At 42.1% G+C, this 16,874-nt stretch overlaps 1 protein-coding gene across 4 annotated transcripts in view; it reads right to left on the minus strand.

Annotated features, from left to right (window-relative positions):
* trappc9 (trafficking protein particle complex 9) overlaps positions 1 to 16,874 on the minus strand; it is a 298,859-nt gene that overhangs the window by 242,603 nt on the left and 39,382 nt on the right. For all 4 annotated transcript variants that reach the window (XM_036952949.2, XM_090208801.1, XM_090208803.1 and 1 more), the window contains one exon: positions 13,562 to 13,647. In XM_036952949.2, the coding sequence (XP_036808844.2) occupies positions 13,562 to 13,647 (86 nt within the window). The remainder of the gene's footprint in view (positions 1 to 13,561; positions 13,648 to 16,874) is intronic.

Consider the following 16,874-nt stretch of genomic DNA (forward strand, 5'->3'; position numbering starts at 1 on the left):
CTTGTAGGACTCACCCCCTTCCATAAAACTACATGGAAATTATGACCACTTCCGGAGGACGTCCTCCAACCAATCAAAGCTTTTACAGTATGAGATGACATGTTGTCCATCCAATCATAGAATTAGGATCAGAGAATGAACCTATTGAGTTGTATTGAGATTGTGCCACAGAGCATTATGGGGGTTCTATGTGTTGAGAAGCTTGTTGACATGGTTGGATAGCGATTAAGAGTGAAGAGTGATGGTTAAGCATTTTTGGGACATTATTCAATTAAAATTTGTTTTTATAAATTAAATTAAATTGTTTTCTTGGGTTTAGCAAGGAAAAAGTAAATAAATTGCACTAACAGTAGCTAGCTAGCTACCAGCGTGAGTGCGCAGTTCTCTGCCCGAATGGTAGAATGGAGTTTTTGTTGAAGGACCCCTTTTATTCTCTGGGGTAAATTAAAAGCGACGGTCGACCTCTGCCTGAGATCAGTTTCATAAAGAAGGATGAAAGGTGAGGGCGTTCAATACCAACTGTTATCAAATGTATAGCTGGTTAACAGGGAGCCTATCATCAAGCTGCCTGTAATTGCATGCTTTACATGCTGAACATCTTTTCGGGGATGTTGCAAACCGTTCCCGAATGATTGGACAGCTTCCATCGCATCATCCATTAAAAGTTAGATTAGAGAGTTTGACGCAGCACATTTTGTCCGTGCACTCAAGTAGGCTTTGCACTTTCTTCCGGTATTTATTGAACAACAATGGTAACACAATCACTCCGGACAGACACAAGTAAAAACTCATGACATAAATGTTGCAGCAGTCTAGGCTACACCTAAACATTAGAAATCTGACATGCTGTATGGGACAAAAACGAGACAACTTTTCAGTCTGATCAACTGTAGGCTACTAATAAGAGCAGCTGCATGCAGCCTATGTGCGCTGTCCATCTGGTCTGGAAAACTAATTGGTAACGTTATGTATTTATAGTCCATTTGTGTGTCAGGAGAAAATGTGAATGTGATAAAATTGAGATTATATTCACCATTGGGCTGGCTGGACTGCCTATAGGTTTTCACCCAAAATGATTACCTGGAATGAATCAATCAACATAATCGTGATGGCAGATGTGAGTCATTTTTTTTTACAAGGCCTACAGATGCATAGGCCTGCATGATGCAAACACGCATAAAGCAAGCTCAGCCCTGTGAGTTATATTGTCTGTTGTTGTCTATGTGTCTGGGTAGAGGAAATCTCCCCTCCTAATCTAGTCTAAATATAATTGATATGAACAAATATAAGGTAGCTGCAGTTTGAGAGGGTATTCATCCCCCCCAGGGACAGGAGTTTTTTTAAACCATGTGATTTTATCATGAAAAACTGGCCCCACCATAGCCCATACAAAACCTTTTTACAACTGATTAATCACTGTCAAATTATATGGTAACATATAAGGAAAAACTCCATGCCCCAGGGGGTAACAATTGCACCGCCACTCTGGGACCTATGGTGCCACCAGTCTGCTTGCAGTTGTCAGTTATCATCAGGTATGTGGGTGATCAGGGCTTTATTCAGGAACGTTTCTTGGGCTACTTTGATGTGTCAAGTGGGTGTTTGACTTTATGACATTTGAGATGTCCGAGTATAACTTCATAGAGATTCTCGTTGTCCAAACCTATGATGGCGCAGCTGTAATGGAATGTATCTGCTATTTGTATTTACAGCCAAGTCCCCTCATGTTCCCCGATTAAGAGGTGATGACTACTCCACTCCACTACCAGCGTCAACTTTCTCCTGACATGAACTGAAGCCACGACGTCTCATGTGCCCGCTCATCCACTGGCACATTGAATGTTTTCTCTCCAAGCACCGAGTACCCCTATCAATTTTCTCTCATTACTGTATGTAGAGTCAATCACATACACAATCACAATATTACATATCAGTGAATTTACTCCTTGCTTGGACTAACTCATTCTTAGCTATTTTATCTAACTGTGTAGCGTATTATATTATTGTTTGTCTTCCCAGTAAAATTCTGTCCTGCACAAGCCTCTGAACACCTCAACTCATGCCCTCATTCAATCACTGCTGTGATCCCTTCCCAAAACTATAAGTAGCCCACGCATTCCCCTTTCCCATAATGTTGTACTATAAATGTCTTTATTAAATGCTTTGGGTTAAAATAATTAGTCTTTGTTGATTTTTGAAACACACTTTGTGGTCTCCGTGCGTTCCGCGCCTATACCATGAGTCTCCCACCCTCAATTCTTCAAGTCACCAGCCACCACTGATGTATACCAGTAACATTCAACCAAGTGATACCACTTTTAGCTATACTCATAATCTAACAACTAAGAGATCTATACAAGTTTGCTAACAACTTCATTTCCCACTCGTGAAAATAACCACCTACATGCCTATCCAAGGTGAGATTGATTTGTTTACGAGAAGGGGGGGTAGGGGGTATAAACCTGTTGGCATTGGCAGCCGCTGTGAAAATGAGAGGGGGCAGTAAGTGCAGCACTTGAATTGTAAATCGATATGGAACAAAGCAGAGCTGGTACTAATGCAGGAGTCGTGTGGAGACTGAGAAGAAGGGCTGCCCAACTGTCAGCCAGGTCACCTTGGTAGCAGGCGAGACAGACGGGGAGGCAGGAAAGTGCCCTTGTGTGTGTGTGAGTGTGTGAGTGTGTGTGTGTGTGTGTGTGTGTGTGTGTGTGTGTGTGTGTGTGTGTGTGTGTGTGTGTGTGTGTGTGTGTGTTCGTGTGAGTGACAGAAAGAGTTGGAAGTTGGGAGAAGCAGACGGGCAAAAGTAACTTTACATGAGGTGGATGGATTGACCTCTCCCTCCCTCCCTCCATCTATCCCCTCCACCTTTCCATGGTCCCGGCATGGGGTGAGGAAGCAGCCTGCATGGGTTCAAATACTATACCATTTCTTTCAAAAACCTAAAGTCTGATTGACCTGCCTGGAGTGACAGATGGATGGGGTTTGCACTTTTGGGACTTTTCCATTGGTTCCTCTTTTTTTTTACAATACAAAACAGACATACAAACGACAACATACAGACAGACGAACACAAACATCCACATCACTCCAGACCAGACCCACCTTACCCCCCTATCACTCTCTGCTGATTTTGTTTCTCTCCTTCCCCCACGCACTTTCAACATTTATACAAAGCTTTTGACCTTGTGTTAACAATGGAGGATTGGTTGATTTACAGTTAAGTATATGTTTCTTCAGGATGATTGACGAGAAAAGTATCGTCCAACCTATCAGGTTGCAACCTCATATGCCATGTCTTGAAAATGTACATTGTAATGCTTCTGACAGCCAATTTTCTAACTCCGCCCATAACTTTAGAGTTTCCAGAAGGGCATGGATTATTGCATCATTGTTAGTTTTACACTTATGACATGACTGCCATTGTGCTGTAGAATTAGTTCATGTTGTCTTGTGAGATAAAGTCTATACCTTAGCTTATACTGGGTTAAGTGTACATTTGTGTTAACTGTAATTTCATTAGTTATGTTCCAGCATTCCCTCCATCTTGTGCCAGTATGAGTTATTTTTAAGTCTTCACTCCAGTCGTTTGTATTTTTTCTAAGAGTGTCAGTTGGATAGGCTCTCTGCAAGGTTTAGTGTAGCTTACCTTTCTTATGAAAATCCTATTCGGACAAAAATGGGGTTCAGTCAAGATTGAGCTGATGTCCAAAAGATTTCAAATCGAAATTTCTTGATATGAAACTTAAGTTGCATGTATTAGAAAAAATTAGAATAATCAAAATCAACTCAAATTTGATTGGTACAGTGGCACACACATATTGCGGGTGAACAGTGGTTCTTCCTTTAAAAGTTTTGAGCTTATGCCGCGACCGTTTGTGGTAGATGGTGGCAGATTGTGGTAAACAGCGTCATTCAGGCAACAATGGCTGACACTTAAATAACATGCCATAGAAATCTGCGGCACCCAGCAAGCCGTGCTGCAGTACGCCACAACTTCCTTTTAAAAGGAAGAACCACTGTAGCTAACTGCTTGTGTTCTTAGCTCTAACACTACAGTCATATCTAACAATTCACAGAAACACACAATCGAAAAGTAAAAGAATGATCTACAAATATTAGTATGAGCAATGTCGGAGTGGCATTGACTGGAATACAGTAGAATACAGTATATACACCGGTGAAATTAGTACAACATTATGTTCCATTATTAAATTGACCTGTGATTCCATATCTATGTACATAGGACAGCAGCCTCTAAGGTTCAGGGTTGAGTGACCGGGTGGCTAGTGACAGTGACTAAGTTCAGGGCAGGGTGGAGGCCGGCTAGTAATGGCTATTTAACAGTCTGATGGCCTTGAGATAGAAGCTGTTTTTCAGTCTCTCAGTCCCAGCTTTGATGCACCTATACTGACCTCACTTTCTGAATGACAGCAGGGTGAACAGGCTGTGGCTCAGGTGGTTGATGCACCTATACTGACCTCACTTTCTGAATGACAGCAGGGTGAACTGGCTGTGGCTCAGGTGGTTGATGCACCTATACTGACCTCACTTTCTGAATGACAGCAGGGTGAACTGGCTGTGGCTCAGGTGGTTGATGCACCTATACTGACCTCACTTTCTGAATGACAGCAGGGTGAACTGGCTGTGGCTCAGGTGGTTGATGCACCTATACTGACCTCACTTTCTGAATGACAGCAGGGTGAACTGGCTGTGGCTCAGGTGGGTTATGCACTTGATGATCTTTTTGGCCTTTGTGACATCGGGTGATGTAGGTGTCCTGGAAGGCAGTGTGCCCCCGCACCACCCTCTAGAGAGCCCTGCAGTTTACGGGCGGTGCAGTTGCCGTACCAGGCGGTGATAGAGCCCGACAGGAGGCTCTCAATGGTGCATCTGTAAAAGTGAGGGTCTTAGGGGCCAAGCCGAATTTCTTCAGCCTGTTACGCTTTCTTCATCACACTGTCTGTGTGGGTGGACCATTTCAGACTGTCAGTGATGTGTACACCGAGGAACTTGAAGCTTTTCACCTTCTCCACTGTGGTCCAGTCGATGTGGATGGGGCCGTGCTCCCTCTGCCGTCTTCTGAAATTCACGATCAGCTCTTTTGTTTTGTTGACTTTGAGTGAGAGGTTATTTTCCTGGCACCACACTCCCAGGGCCCTCACCTCCTCCCTGTAGGCAGTCGCATCAGTTGGTAATCAGATCTACTACTGTTGTGTCGTATGCAAACTTGATGATTGAGTTGGAGGTGTGTTTGGCCAAGCAGTTATGGTGAACAGGGATTACGGGAGGGGGCTGAGCATTTACCCTTATGGGGTCCCAGTGTAGAGGATCAGCGTAGAGGAGATGTTGTTTCCTACCTTCACCACCTGGGGGCGGCCCGTCAGGAAGTCCAGGACACAGTTGCACAGGGCAGGGTTCAGAGTCAGGGCCCCGAGCTTAATGATGAGCTTGGAGGGTACTATGGTGTTGAAAGCTGGGATAGGGTAGTGAGCAGTACAATGGCATCGTCTGTGGATCTATTGGGGCGGTATGCAAATTGAAGGGTGTCACGTAAGGTGGAGGTGGTATGATCCTTAACTAGTCTCTAAAAGCACTTCATGTGAGTGCCACGGGGCAACAGTCATTAAGTTCAGTTACCTCTGCTTTCTTGGGTACAGGAGCAATGGTGGACATATTGAAGCAAGTGGTGAAAGCAGACTGGGATAGAGAAGATTGAATACATCCGTAAACACGACAGCAAGCTGGTCTGCGCATGGAGTGTTGACGGACATGTTCAATCTCTCCCTATCCCAGTCTGCTGTCGCCACTACATTGGTCAGTCTAAAATTGCTTTTTTATTCTGTCATGGAAATATATGTATTTCCTATTGGGGGTCACGTGATGCAGCGAAGCTAGGAAGAAGCGTGACCGAGAGCTCCAGATAAATCTTAAACAAACGTATCCTATAACTTGATAACTTCACCCATACCTATTACTACACAGTAGCCAAGAGTGCTGATGTGCCTACAGGATAAAGAAAAAGGCAAGGGAAGCACCCGAAACAGACCAAGAAATGACGGAGAAAGAACCTCTGACCATGGCCTCCCCGGAATCCCAAGATGGCACCATGACACCTCAAGAAGAAGCTAGGCTAGCTCACATCTTCAAACTGATCAAAGGCAATGACTCCCTCACAACACAATTTAACTTGGAACAGCTGAACTCAGCCGTTTTCATCTCAGCACAGTTGGCTGAAATCAAAAACTCCATCTCAGGTTTGACAACAACACGCTTGGATCACGAATGGAAGAAGTTAAAGAGTGCATCAGCGAAGCAACATGACAATTACCAGCCTCCGCAAGTGCTGTGAGACCCCTCTGCTGCCATTATCCCCTCCCTTCTGGGCAAAGAACATTTTGCTTAACCCTTGGATATCGAGCAGCCAAACAGGTCACCATCCGCTTATCAGAACCAACAACCCTTCCTCGTTCAGTTCCTAAGGTACCAGGACAGAGAGAAAGTTCTCAGAACGGTAGCCAAACATTTCAAGGAGGAGTGATCCGACACAACGGGGAGGAGATTACATTCTTTCCCGACATGAGTCCCGGGAGGGTCAAACGCAGGAAGGAATTCAACCAGGTGGAAAAAAAATAACTGACCTCCAAGAACATTCCCTTTGCGCTGCTTCAACCTTTTCTCCGCGGACTGCAGGCGACCGGCTCAGGACATGGTTGATTGGCTAGTGGACAGGGTTCATTTCCCTGTTAGCTGGGCTTGGTCCCACTAGTCTGCCTTATTACTTGCATATATCTGGTAGGACTGCTTTGATGGATTATTCTATAGCTTCCTGACAGATCAATAAGGTAAGATCCAAATATCCATGTAAACAAACTAGGTTTTTACCAAAGTGACGTTGTTTTTAAGTTATTTAAAACGTCAATAAGATTTGTTAGACCTTTTCATATGGCTAAGCCATTATGTCTTATATTTAGCTTCCTGTCAAGGTAGGTGTGTTGGGATCAGGACACCCGTTACTGTTTTTGACTTTCATCATATAAAGGGTGGGTGAAGAATTCTCTATTTTTGTCAATTTACTGGGCTCGAGCTCCAGGTTCACGTTTGCCTTCATGTTAGAAATGTAATTTAGGAATAGCGATGCTGTAGCTCCACTACAGGTGGGATTTCTGCTGGGCGCGTTCGAGAACAGCATTTGGGGTGGAGGAGGGGAATTGTTTGTTTACTTTATATTACAGTAGTGTTTTGTTTACTTTATATTACAGTAGTGTTTTGTTTACTTTATATTACAGTAGTGTTTTGAGAGAGACCTTCCCTTCATAATATGTGTTTAACTACAAGCTTCTCAGAAAATAGGCAATAGAATATCCCACACCCTTATTGGACATACCCCTGACATTTACATTTATGTAAATGGGTGAACAATATGGCTAAGATAGTAAATCAAACATCATTAAACGTTAATGGACTGAACGAACCTGTTAAAAGAAAACGAGTGCTTATGTACTTGAAAAAGCTGAAGACTGACGTTGTGTTCATACAAGAAACACATCTAACAAGGGCAGAACATAAAAGGTTAGAGGGAATGGGTAGGACAGGTCTTTGCCTCTTTATATAACACAAAGACACCAGGAGTAGCTGTGTTGATTAATAAGAATTGACCCTTCTGTGTGACAAAAACAATTATTGAACCACTGGGATCTGGGATATTATGTAGTGGCCCATGGCAGAATGTATTCTGAAAGTTGGACCTTTGTTTAATGTATATGCACCTAATTATGATTATCATCATTTTATTCAAGATATATTCCTCAAGGTAACGGAATATCAGGTAACACTCTTAGTTGGGGGCGACTTTAATTAGTCTGGATCCGATTCTGGATAGATCCTCAACTAAAGCAACCTCATTGACTTAGTCAGACAAACGCAATCTTTCATTTATGAAAGACGTACATTTGAAAAGACACAAATTTGAAAGACACAAGGAAACAGCTCCACCCACAAGATAGGGATTACTCATTCTACTCCTGCTCGCAGAACGTTCATACCCGGATTGATTATTTTCTCCTTTCAGCACAGGTAACCCGTAGAGTTGTGGAAACTGAGTATTTATCCAGAACTATATCTCAGATCATTCTCCCCTCACACTTTCTGTTTGGATGCTGGATGGAGTTCAAGGGACGGCGCCTAAACCCAACTCTTTTGAAAGAGGCAGAAACAAACTGTCCGTCCTCTCCCAAAAGTGTTGTACTCTGTATACACTACCAGTCAAAAGTTTTAAAAACCCTTGAATGAGTATGTGTTTTCTTTATTTTTACTATTTTCTACATTGTAGAATATTAGTGAAGACATCGAAACTATGACATAACACATGGAATCATGTAGTAACAAAAGGTCTCAAAAAGAACACCAAAACTCTGTCTCTAAATACCACTCATTGCTGAATAAAAACACTGAAATACCCTAAGTACAAAACTGAAAAGGCTATTCTTATAACTAGGCAAAGATGTTATAAATTGCGGGAGAAAACACAAAGTCTTGGCCTGGCAGATAAAAGCTGAGGAGAATTCGAGAACCATCAACTGTATTGAAACACAGAACGGTCAAGTATCTCACAACCCATAAGAGATGAATTATTATTTTAAACAATACTATTTGAAGTTATACACTTCTGATGGAATGGATTTTTCTCCCCAATTTCGTGGTATCCAATTGGTAGTAATTACAGTCTTGTCTCATCGCTGCAACTCCCGTACGGACTTGGGATCCCTCTGAAAACTAGCCGCTGTTGGGTTCATACAGCTCCATATCAGGTTACAAAGTCAACATGGACAAAAGTGAAATACTTCCACTTTGACTACAGCATCTGTGAACGAACAGGTCCCTTCAGATGGTCGACACAGGGGTTCAAATATCTAGGAATCACAGTTGATAATGACTTAAGACATTTGTACAAGCTTTAACTACTGTGTCTTGGTTCAGAAGGCGGTGGATGACTTGAATAGATGGATAGATCTGCTTCTTACATTATTTGGGCGAATTAGCTGTATTAAAGATGAACGTTCTGCCTAAGATGATGTACCTATATCAATCTTTACACATATCCCTACCTGAGAGTTTCTTTAAGTTCCTTAACAAGACCATAAGGGATTACGGTCTAGGAGGTCTCCGCCTACCAAATTTCAAGATGTATTACTGGGCAGGGCAAATTAGATTCATTTCCATCTCAATTGAAACTGAACCAGCCCTTTCTTGGACTCAGATGGAAATGTTTGCTCTTAATGAAGAGGTTGGGAGTAATAGTATCTACAAGTGGATCCCCAAGACTATATCAACAAAAATGAGCAATCCCTGTACCATCAATTTAGTAAGATCTTGGTATGAAATTCGTAAGTTATTTGGTCTGAAACAAGACGTGACACCCAAAACACCCCTGTGGCAAAACAGACTCCTGCCAAAATGTTGAACAGTGGCATGAGAAGGGGATAAGGCATGTAGAACACTGTAATAGAGATGGGGTACTTATGACAAATATCACTTATACAATAATCAGTTATTTTCTTATTTACAGGGAAGAAACCTTCTCAGAAACACTCTTGATAGAGAGTGATACATCTCCAAGTATTGAACACCATGACAACCATGACTCATATAGATGTATATCCAGAGTGGACTCGTTGCCAATGCAACAACGCCCAAAACCAGATGTACATAAGTCAACAGAGCGACGGGATTCTGATTTGAATATTTTAATTGATGAGGGTCTCTGGTTGGACCTATGCCAAAATAGTGTCAGCAACCATCAACTCTAGACAGACTTCTACATTACAACTTTCTCCACCTACTCTGACACCTCAAGAGGTTACATAGACATCACCCTGAAATATCAGAAATGGGGTTCTCGATGTGAAACAACAGAAGGCACTTTTATGAATTTTTGTCATTGTACTTGTCAGTGTACTAAATGACAAGCCTTCTGGCATGATGTTTGTGACTCTGACCTTTATTATGGAGGTGCCTTTCCCACTTGGCCCTGAAATATGCCTTCTGGGTAACTTCCCAAATGAGGAATAACTTTAACATCAAATGTACAGAAATCACCCTGCAAGAAAATGTGTTGCATTGACACAGAAATCAGATTCTCCTCTCCCAAGTACAAGACGGCTCTCTGAAATGAATAAGTATAGTCGTATGGAAAAGATGACCCTTCCTTTAAGAAATCAATTAAATAAATCCACTACTTGGTGAAAATATGGCAACCCTCTCTGGACAATATGTAAATACTTCCATTGGGGTTGGTGGGTGTGAGCTTGCCGATCGATGTAGATCGATGTAGATCGATGTAGATCGATGTAGATCGATGTAGATCGATAGCTGTTGTCTCTCTGTAATGTACTGTTTCTAATGTTTTATGTCTATGTTGGGATCTCTTGTCATTTGTCTTATTTAAGTCATTATTAGTATTATTACTATTCTAATTTATTTATTATTTGTTATTGTTTGAATATATAATTTATTTCGGTGGGTAGGGAGGGTTGAATGACCTTTTCTTGTAGTATCTACTCTTGCTGTATTGTATCTGTTCTGTTGAATAATTGAAATAAAATCACACAAAAAAACATATTTCTTATTAATAAGTTATTTACAGTTTCTATATCTTAAGTTTCCCATGGAGACTAATTTATGTGTTAATTCTGATTAATTAATTGTGTCAACTCACTACACAAGTAAAAGCCCTGGAATTGTATCAACTCACTACACAAGTAAAAGCCCTGGAATTGTATCAACTCACTACACAAGTAAAAGCCCTGGAATTGTATCAACTCACTACACAAGTAAAAGCCCTGGAATTGTATCAACTCACTACACAAGTAAAAGCCCTGGAATTGTGTCAACTCACTACACAAGTAAAAGCCCTGGAATTGTGTCAACTCACTACACAAGTAAAAGCCCTGGAATTGTATCAACTCACTACACAAGTAAAAGCCCTGGAATTGTATCAACTCACTACACAAGTAAAAGCCCTGGAATTGTATCAACTCACTACACAAGTAAAAGCCCTGGAATTGTTTCAACTCACTACACAAGTAAAAGCCCTGGAATTGTATCAACTCACTACACAAGTAAAAGCCCTGGAATTGTATCAACTCACTACACAAGTAAAAGCCCTGGAATTGTATCAACTCACTACACAAGTAAAAGCCCTGGAATTGTATCAACTCACTATACAAGTAAAAGCCCTGGAATTGTGTCAACTCACTACACAAGTAAAAGCCCTGGAATTGTATCAACTCACTACACAAGTAAAAGCCCTGGAATTGTGTCAACTCACTACACAAGTAAAAGCCCTGGAATTGTGTCAACTCACTACACAAGTAAAAGCCCTGGAATTGTGTCAACTCACTACACAAGTAAAAGCCCTGGAATTGTGTCAACTCACTACACAAGTAAAAGCCCTGGAATTGTGTCAACTCACTACACAAGTAAAAGCCCTGGAATTGTGTCAACTCACTACACAAGTAAAAGCCCTGGAATTGTATCAACTCACTACACAAGTAAAAGCCCTGGAATTGTATCAACTCACTACACAAGTCTGTAAACTTTCCTTTATAGTCTATTCATTTAATTTGCCCATATAAAGTATGTTATGACATTGAACTATAAGTCACAAGTAAAAGCCCTGGGTGGAGAGTTGATATTCCGTTGGTTCCATTGTGCCAAGAATCCTCAAATCAAGTGCAGCTAAAGTACTGAAAAGAAAACATACTGTGTGAACTCAGGTCAGGTCAGGTCATGATGAACATCAGTTTGTGTTTAAGCCAAGTCACCCTGCATGACAGCTGGACTGTACCACCTAAAGCGACCAGCTGCCATGGAAGTAGAACAGGAGGGGGTCTCTGTCTCCTTCTGTACCTCCATCTATCCATCCGCAGGTGGTGAGTCAGTGGCTAATGATGTGTGTGTCTCTTCACTGGCTAAGTGACAGTTCTAGGACCCCCTCAACAGCAAAGAAAGTAATAATTCCTGATTGCCGTTTGACCATCCCACTCTCCCGCCTCTCCAAAACACGTGTTTTAAACACACACAAATGATTAGTTCTGCTCTGACACGCCAGAGATTGAGAATTACTCAGACCCATCCAGGTACATACAGAAACACCTCGGACATGACAGACCCTGGGGCTCCTGTCATTGTGCACAGGCAAGACATTACACACACACACACACACACACCCCCTTCCATGGCTATTTGCGCTCTAGTGTCCAATTAAAGGCTGCATCAGTTCCAGCAGACGGCACACAGCGAGCAGCGCCTCGTGAAGTTATAGTACGGCTGTGTGTGTGTGTGTTTGTGTGTGTGTGTGTGTGTGTGTGTGTGACAGACCGAGTCAGATGATTGTTGTGCATCTCAAATGCCGTCTGTGCCACATCAGTGCATCCGTTAAGAAACACTTCCAACGAGTAGCAAAGAGGTTCGACTCAACAATCAAAGGAATCTGTGATCCTGAGAGAGCCTGAACCTTTACAGATATCAAGAAAGACAATTCAAGTGTGTGAGACTGAGTGCATCCGTGACAGAGAGACAGAGAATAAGAAACAATACCAATGGAGTGATAGATTGCGCTGGAGAAGAGGGTGGTATAGCTGTAAAGTCCTTAAAAAAAAAGGTTCTTGATGGAATTGCTGAGGATTAAAAAGGCTGCGATCATTAAGCAGCTATTAAAAGATGCACTATGCAGAAATCGCACCGCCATTTCCTGGTTGCTAAAATTCTAATAGTTTAGAATTCTAATCCTAAAAAATCTAATTCTAAATTTCAGTTTGTGACAAAACAAGCAAGTTTAGTGCAGAGAATCATTTTATCATCTAAACCGCTGTGAAATATATTTTCCATAAGCAAAAATATTGTATTTTCAGCTGTTTGAAACTGTTTGGAAATTAAGAACGGAAAGATTTGAAATGGCGCACATAAAACAGATTTACCGCTTCTTAGACTTGCTTTCAATAAGAACGACAGCTCTATAACACACATTTCTATGTGAATATGGTCGGGTCGGCCATAAAGTTACATATTGTTTCTTATAGCAATTTGTTTACACTTGTCTCCCTTTCTGATGGCGATGGGCCTTTTTAAGAGTTGACTAACATGGAGAGGAGAGTGAAAGGGTATTTCCTCTCACTTACCTTACTATTAGAGAAGCACTCTACACTGACAGTGAGGATAGCTAGCATGAGAACTATAAACCGTAATAGCACCACATGGGTTCAAGCGTCCTACATTGTTCCAGTGCGCTTAGTGTCAGGGGAGAAGGATGGCTAAGTTTGTTCTGGCCCAGTCCTGTACCATCATGACTGCATTAAAGTGTCAGAACAGGGCTTTTAGCTAGACTTTAATGAGGTCATCAAAGATAACTACAAGACATTATCACAGTTGAATGGCTTGCCCCTAATGTAATGTGATGAGGAAAGTTTACCCCCCCACCCCGAGAGGCCATGACAACATCTTCTCAGGGACTTTCACTAAGTCATTGCGTGGTTGTAGCATCCAGAAGTAATGCTTCACTCACCATGTGCTCCACACGGAGTTCAAAGGGCATGGGGTTGTAGACCATCAGCTGGACCTCACACACTTCTCCCTGGACCCACTGGAACTCTGAGGAGGTAGAACAATGCATCCGAGTGAATCTCAGACCAGGAGAAGCTGATGCGTTACATATCTGCGCCGCAAGGGTGTATAAATGTACATGGAACACACAGACAAATATGAGTACAAGTATGTGGGTGTGGCCTAGGTTGGTGCAGAGGTCTAAGCCCCAGCCTACGGCACACGTCTATGGTGTCAGCACACAGTATGTTCGATCGGGCCGACTGACCTTTCCCCAATGTCATCCCCTCTCTGTCTGTTCATTAAAGTCAGAAAATAGCTCACAAATATATAATTGTGTGTGTATGTGAGTAATAATAGGTGAATGGGATTCAGGGATGTGTAAATAATGTGGAAGGAGAAATACGGATTGTTAAGTGTATAGCTTTATTTACAAGATGCCAGAGTATTTCCATTGCAATTAAAAACATTGTTTGATGAAAATAATGACTCCATGGTGCCTCAAGCACAGACAGACAAGTTAATAATTCATGACTTTAATAAAGCAAATAAACCGTAAATATGTATTTCTTTGTATAGATTGTTTGGTTGGCTCTCTGCAAATATGTAAATTCCGTTTCGTATTCCATTAGCCCGTGCAGAAACAGTTGATTTGAGGCAACTAAAAACCAATTACATTCAAGTGTTGTCGGTGAGAGCTGCTCAGGAAAATGTAAAGGATCTGTTTCAGGGTCAGTTCAGTTGACAGAATGAGAGGCAACCAAGTTCATCCTCTAATGACCACCAGATTATATTACTATTAGTAGACTGAAGAGATCATTAAAGAAAAGCACGTGCAGTGTTTCCCCTAGGTTTTTTTTTTTGTTCAGCAGTGGTGGCAAGGGTAGTGGGTTCATTGCTACCAGCGTTAGCGCAATGACATGCTAGCTGTTCCCATAGACTTCCAGTCATTGGGCCAATGACAATCCATTTAAAAGCGCGTCTCGGCAGAATTGTTTTTTTTCAGCATTTGCAACAATTGAATATAGTGGATTCACTGACGTGCTACATGATTATTTGTAATGTACGCATTTATCTTTCTATTCCTTACAAATGGCCAACATTAATCATTTTAGTCTCTAGCCAGTGCTTATCATGACCTCCTGTGGTTCACACTAACATTAAACAGGATTGTGCTATTAGAAAGTAGCTTGACTGACTGTATAATGAGATACAAGAGGATTTCCATTCGACAGATCATTCACTAGCCTGTCAGGGGAGACAGAGCAGAAGTGTTATTTGGCAGTGGAGGAAGTTATCATATGAAGGGGATTCTGAAATGGAGACTATAATGACACAGGTGGGAAACAGCTCTGTTACCAAGCACATTACAGTCTTCCATCTCCGTTTCGACAGTCCAATCTCTAAAACGCAGCGAACGCTCTCACTAGAGGGCCTGGCTGAGCCTAAGCCACGGACAAAACGCACACGCTCGCACACACACACTTTCATCTCCATTCTCTGAGCCCAGGACCTGGTGGGTTAATAGGGTTTATGGAGAGTAAAGTAAACTACCGGGGTGCACCTTGGGAAATTAAAACTTTAGTCCGAAGCAAAAAGAAGGAGAAGTAGGGTGTCTATATAATATAAATGGTCAAATGAGCCTCTCTCACAACCTTAGGTCTGCCTCTCAGGTGTCCTCCTCACAGAGCCAATTCCATGTGAAATATGCCTCTGAAAGAGCTGAGGAGAGCTGAGCTGCAACCTTCTCCTCGTGTCCCAAATGGCACCCTACTTCCTTTACATGCACTTCTTCCCTAATCCCTGGTCAAAGGTAGTGCAATATAAAAAGGGAACACGGTGCCGTTTGGGACACATCCTAGCCTCCTAGCCTCCCTTCGTACCTCGAGGCTCCTGGCCATTCATTCATTCCAGATTAAAGAGAGAGCAGGAAGGTTCAGCACTTCAGAACCTCAGGGTGAATATTAATCATGTGGTGGAGTGTTGCTAGCCTGAGTACCAGTCTCATTAGCTGACAATCCACTCCTTGTCATTGCCAAAGAGGATGGAGCGAACCGAACAGAAAAGAGGAAGCTCTGCAGATGTTGGTTCTAGTGAATGCTGACCTAGAGCTCTCAGTAATATGCTGTGTTAAATAATGCATCCACATGCTAGCCGTCTGGCCTGGGCAAAGGAGCATAAAACATACATGTGAAATAGAGTAGGCCTGTAGTGTCGTAGGACAGTGATATATTCAGAACCATTTATACAGTGTGGGTCACACAGAGGGAATAACTACACGGCCTGTACTGTCTCTTTGATATCAAACAGTACAACTACTCACACTCTACTAAGACTTCATTGCTTTTCACTCACACTATCAAAGATTCAGCACCTGTAAGAAGCTGGCTGAGTATGTTGAGGCCAGGGTCGGGCTCATTACAATTCAGTCAATTCAGACAAAGAAAGATTTTCAATTTATTTTTTTAACCTTTATTTAACTAGGTGGCAGAATGACAGGTTTGTACCAACTCCCACTAGAGTAATGATTACCAAAGGCAGTACAACTCCCACTAGAGTAATGATTACCAAAGGCAGTACAACTCCTACTAGAGTAATGATTACCAAAGGCAATACAACTCCTACTAGAGAAATGATTACCAAAGGCAGTACAACTCCTACTAGAGTAATGATTACCAAAGGCAGTACAACTCCTACTAGAGTAATGATTACCAAAGGCAGTACAACTCCTACTAGAGTAATGATTACCAAAGGCAGTACAACTCCTACTAGAGTAATGATTACCAAAGGCAATACAACTCCTACTAGAGAAATTATTACCAAAGGCAGTACAACTCCTACTAGAGTAATGATTACCAAAGGCAGTACAACTCCTACTAGAGTAATGATTACCAAAGGCAGTACAACTCCTACTAGAGTACTGATTACCAAAGGCAGTACAACTCCTACTAGAGTAATGATTACCAAAGGCAGTACAACTCCTACTAGAGTAATGATTACCAAAGGCAGTACAACTCCTACTAGAGTAATGATTACCAAAGTGCTGATGAAACCGTGTGTAAACGGTTAGCCGGTTGTGTTTAGGACAATAGCAGAGCAGAGGATTGAGAGGACGGATCCACACACACACACACACACACACACACACACGTTATTGCTGGGTCGTGCTGAGAATGGAGGGACAGTGCATTACAGAAGGCGAACACACACATGCAGGCACACACACAGTGGGTCAGTGTGTTAGCAGGGAGGGCAAACAAACACTAACAGTTGCC

This window comes from Oncorhynchus mykiss, chromosome 18 (assembly GCF_057628025.1).
Source record: "Oncorhynchus mykiss isolate SJ-2025 chromosome 18, ASM5762802v1, whole genome shotgun sequence".
Classification (NCBI taxonomy): domain Eukaryota; kingdom Metazoa; phylum Chordata; class Actinopteri; order Salmoniformes; family Salmonidae; genus Oncorhynchus; species Oncorhynchus mykiss.